The sequence below is a fragment of the Ursus maritimus genome, unplaced genomic scaffold, assembly GCF_017311325.1.
Source record: "Ursus maritimus isolate PB19 unplaced genomic scaffold, ASM1731132v1 scaffold_2, whole genome shotgun sequence".
NCBI classification, from domain to species: Eukaryota; Metazoa; Chordata; class Mammalia; order Carnivora; family Ursidae; genus Ursus; species Ursus maritimus.
Window position 1 is genome coordinate 42,817,660 of NW_024424452.1, and position 5,274 is coordinate 42,822,933.

General features: G+C 44.3%; 1 protein-coding gene across 1 annotated transcript; it reads right to left on the minus strand.

The window, feature by feature from the left end:
* Window positions 1-1,630: 1,630 nt before the first annotated feature.
* LOC121103684 (olfactory receptor 10K2-like) lies at window positions 1,631-2,910 on the minus strand. Its single transcript, XM_040634570.1, has one exon. It carries the CDS (start codon window positions 2,772-2,774, stop codon window positions 1,830-1,832), a length of 945 nt encoding a protein of 314 aa, XP_040490504.1. The 5' UTR covers window positions 2,775-2,910; the 3' UTR covers window positions 1,631-1,829.
* Window positions 2,911-5,274: the final 2,364 nt, after the last annotated feature.

Genomic DNA, 5,274 nt, shown 5'->3' on the forward strand with positions numbered 1-5,274 from the left:
AACAACAACAACAAGAAAAGAGTAAGTATGAAGTGTCAGGAGAGTCATCTAACTCCACAGTGACCCTACCCACTTATCAGTGTTCTGCTATCTGACTCCAAGTCGCAGTGTCCACGAGTCACGGACAAGAGCAGACGGAAAGGGGGAGGTTTTCTCATGCTCGCACCCCGCAGTACCTCTCATGCGAGGATGGGGATGAGTGACACACTACGAGGTGAAAGCCATTCGTCTCATCCGTAGGAGTTTATCTTTTCCAAAGATGTCACCCGGCGTAGTGTTCTGCTCCTGGAGACGAATGCGTATGCATTCTACCCTCTATGAATGAAAAAGATAACATCTTCATGGGAGCTCCTGTGAGAGCACTGCAGGGACCCTAATAAAGGAAGCAGATAATGTGGGCTCAGCATCAATTCTACTCACTAGTGGGCAAGACGTTTTAATTCTCAGACAGTAAGCTTCTCACCTATAAAATATGGATCCTCCTGCGTACTTCCCAGGCTGCCCAAAGCGCACATCAAGGGACCATTTTGAAAGAACAGCCCATACGGCGGGTTTGAAGAATTAGCACATGAAACAGACTCACGTGGAGTTATCAGTTTATTTCCTTTTCATGAAACACTTGATAGACCGGGGGCCTGAGCCGAGCAACAGGCCCAAGGAAAGGAGAACTTGATGACCACAGAAATTCATTTTGCTTTAGTCTCTGCTCGTCAGGCCCCTCTCTTGGCGAGTCTCAACTCCAAGGAAATGGAAGAAGTGCACTTGACTTACGGCCTTGCAGACGAGCTCCGCATCCCACAACTAACGGGGCTCCAAATGAGACATCCCAGCCCCTCCCTCTTGCTTCAAGCCTTGGCAGGAATATGTCATCGATGAGTATCTGGTGGAAGAAAAGGGAGAAATGTGGAAACAAAACGATTTAGTCAGAAGACCTTTATTGACCAGTGGATCTTGAAAGGGGGCGTACGGCCAGGAGGCAGCTGTCTGCACGGAGCGGGTGCCCTGTTTGTTCTCACTCCTGCAGGAAGGAAAGAAAACAAAACTGTCTAACACAAATTCTGGTCTCAAATGCACAGGAGACTCTGGCAGTGCACGGAGAACAGAAACTGTTTGCTCTTCACACAGGGATTTCTATTTGCTGAATGGTTAATGAGAAGGATTAAGCTTCGCCTGCCTTTCTTGGCCATGCTGTGAGATTTTAGGTGTTCTCTTTAATCTGTGCTTCTATAAATATCTTCAAGGGACACTAACCAAATTTAGATTTGTGTCAGTGCACAGAAAGTTAGAAAAAATTCAGCTCCCATGATACATTAGAAACACATAAATGGATAACTCCTTGCATAATTTTCTTGCTTGAACTTTACTTGGATATAGCGAACATCGTCACAGTCACTGTACAGATGTCAGGTCATGTAAGCATTGTGGTCTGCCAATGTGGAAAGACTGAGACTCAGGAAACATCCAGAAAAGGAGAAATATGGAGACAGAAGCTTCCTGGGCCCCTGAAACAGAGAGAGCCTTGCAGTATTTTTCAGGGTTGGTTTTCCATCGGCTGAGACTGATTAATAGTATTTGCCTGAGCCCAGAATTCTGAACACATACAAGTGTTCCTGGAAGAGCCATCCATTATTTTCCCTCAACTGAAAAAAACCTCAATGAGCAACAATGGATGTAATTACAGCAAGATACGTTTTTCTGAATTTATATATGGAAATGAAGGAAATGCGCTCTGTTCTTGAAAACTGTGCTCTCTTGCTTGATCACTTCTGCTCTGGAAATTTTTCCTTGTACACCTTGCACTTTAGTGCTTGGAAAGAATGGGATCTTGGTTAACGTTGTGGCAGGGAAATGGTTCTTCCCACGGCTCTACGAAGCGCTGACCTGAATTCTTTATTTCTGAGGCTGTAAATCAGCGGGTTGAACAGTGGAGTGAGGACAGTGTAGGACACGGATATGAGAGCATCTTGGCTTGAGGAGGAGGGAGACCTGAGCCTTAAGTAGACGAAGGAGGCACAACCATAATGGATGGTGACAACAATGAGGTGGGAGGCACAGGTGGAGAAAGCTTTGTACCTGCCTAATGTGGAAGGAAACTGGACTATGGCCGAGATGATGTGAATATAGGATACCAAAATCAGTAACAGGGGGGTAACCAGGACCAATGCACAGAGCACGATGATGACAATCTGACTCAAGTGGGTATGGAGAGATGCCACTTTGAGGACAGGGGAGATGTCACAGAAGAAGTGATGGAGCTGGTTGGAAGAGCGGAAAGGCAGGTGAAATACCAGGGAGGTGATAATCTGTGCAATAGTAAAGCCACAGGCACAGGCAGCAGCCACTAGTCCCACACACACCCGGTGTCCCATGAGCTCCGTGTAGCGCAGAGGGTTACAGATGGCCACGTAGCGGTCATAACCCATGGCCGCCAGCAGGAAGGAGTGAGAGCAGCCAAGGAAGAGGAAGGTGAACATCTGGATGGCACAGCCCAGGAAGGAGATGGTCTTCTTCTGGGCCAGCAGGTCCACCAGCATCTTGGGTACAATGACGAAGGTGTAGCAGGTCTCAGAGCAGGAGAGGACGGCAAGGAAGAAGTACATGGGGGTGTGAAGGGCTCTGTCCAGCACGATGGTGGAAATGATGATGGCATTGGTGCCCAGAGTGAACAGGTAGAGGGGCAGGAAGGCAATGAAGAGCAGCCGCTGCAGCCCGGCCAGAGAAGAGAAGCCAAGGAAGGTGAACTCTCTCACCAGGGTCTCATTGCTCCGCTCCATGGAAGGTACGTCATTCAGAGACAATCGAAGAGAGGAGAAGATAGTGTCAAGATAAACCTCTGAGGGGCGCTTGGGTGGCTCAGTCGTTAAGCGTCTGCCTTCGGCTCAGGGCGTGATCCCGGAGTTCTGGGATTGAGCCCCACGTCAGGCTCTTCCGCTGGGAGCCTGCTTCTTTCTCTCCCACTCCCCCTGCTTGTGTTCCCTCTCTCGCTGGCTGTCTCTCTCTGTTAAATAAGTAAATAAAATCTTTAAAAGGAAAGAAAGAAAGAAAGAAAGAAAGAAGAAAGAAAGAAAGAAAGAAAGAAAGAAAGAAAGAAAGAAAGAGAGAAAGAGAGAGAGAGAGAGAGAGAGAGAGAGAAAGAAAGAAAGAAAGAAAGAAAGAAAGAAAATGTAGACCTCAAGCCGCAGCCCAGACTGCGGCCATCAGAATCTAAAAAAAAAAAAAAAAAGATAAACCTCTGAAAACTAGTAGAATCACAAGAAATTGGTCATCATAGAGTAAGTGTTAAGATTTGAGTTCTAAACTCATTATTTTCCCACCACCCAGTTTATTTTTAAGACACAAAGAGGTGTCTAAAATCAGCCAAGTGCACGTCCAACTTTGCATCTCCACAATCATTCTAACACCACAGACAAATGGTTCTTGACATTTCTTAGACCCAACTATCCCTTCATCTCCTCTTGCCGGATGCAACTGTCATTCACATTCCTCATCCCTCACTCTGTTTATGATGCAAGCCTGGCCTTCTGGCTTGCTTGTCCTCACACATGCCCGTACGCTCAGTTGCAGAGTAAATCGTTTTAACAAGCTACATTGAGAAGCAACTTTGTTTAGGACCCTCAGCAGCTTCTCATTTGCATTCCCCTTGTACTTACAGTTCAACTCTTAGTTTCCATCTCTCCATAACCTGGACCTGCATTCTCCTTGCCCCTGTTGGGCACACTTCCTGGCGTGGTCATTGGCTCCACCTTCGCCTACTCTCATCATGCTGACTCCTGCTTCTGAACTTTCCTTCTGTTCCCCAATCTGGAAAACGTTTTCCAGGATGAAATATACCTCTGCATCCTCCATTGGCCACCTCAGAGTTCTTCCTCCCACAGAGAGAACCCTCATCTTCCCCGGGACCCTTGTCCATCTCCATCACGTCTCTTAACTCCTACTGACCCCCCATTGTGCCTGTCCTTCCCATCCCACCCACATCTCTTCAATGCATCTTGTCCCTGATGCCAGGTAAACTTCTGTAATATAAATTATATCATATTACTCCCCTCCTCAAAATATTACTCATGACTTCATATTCCAACTCTTTGTGGTTTTTAAGGTCTTGTTTTGGAAACCAAACTATGTATCTGTGATCACACCAGCCTTTATGGAATGCAACATATCATTGAGATACATTGCTTCTTCCTTGCCTCTACTCCTTGCTGATGCTAGCTTGATATCCATTTCTTATTTGCAAGTGTTTTACCATCATTTTGAAGTCTTAACCAAATCTGCTTTTTTTTCGGAAACTTCCTTGATATCTCCCCCATAGAGAGTTGTTTCTGCTTCAGAGTTTATAAAATACATTAATTGTCAATTTTTTACTTAATTTTGAAATATTGTGTTGCATTTTTCTCATCTCTCTTTTCCATTGGATTTTGTACCTTGAGGGGAAGATGTAAATTGTATGTATCTTCACCTAAACTCTCCTCAGTATTTAGAACCATATTAAGTACCTAATAGCTTCTCAATGAATAATAATCATACAAATAGAAAAGCTGAGGTGGCATGTTGTTACTTATCTCGTGATGTCAAGAAGCCTTCCTAGAATGTGCAGAGTAAGAGAATCCTCAGTGTTCTTTCCTCCTGGGCATGAGGATTGGACAAGACCAAGAATGCCTAAGGATTTCTGTACTACGAGGAGCTATATAGTATCTTTCAAACCAAAAGGAGAAATCTCCGTTTACAATGAGAATATAGCACCGAAGAGAGCATCACTGGAATTCCATGTATTCCCAATTCCTTGGACATTTGTTACTCTCTAGAGCATATGGGAATATGAGTAAATGGGAGAGAGATTATAAGGTAGACTTGTGTTTATCCCATTTTTTTAAAAAAGCATATCATTCAAAATTATTATCTTAACTAATACCAATAACAAAAATTAATGTCAGTGTACCCTACCTTAGCAGAGAAGCCCCAAGTCAAAAATATCAGATGCTATACAGCAAGTGTTAAGCAGTGTGATTATGGCCAGGCACTGTGTGTGAGGGACCCACATGTAAATAAAACCCCGTCCAAGACCTCACAGTTCAAGGTGAGATGTTTGCAGAAGTGATTATTACAAAATAATATGGTGATTGGAATGACAGATTTGCACTTGCAACTGAAAGCAACGAGGAGACAAATCTTTTGTACATCCTTGGAAAAGAATATTTCTGTGCTTATTTCTGGGTCTCTTTATATCTGTTATAGAAATGTTGAACTAAAACATTCTTGGAAAATATAATGAGACTG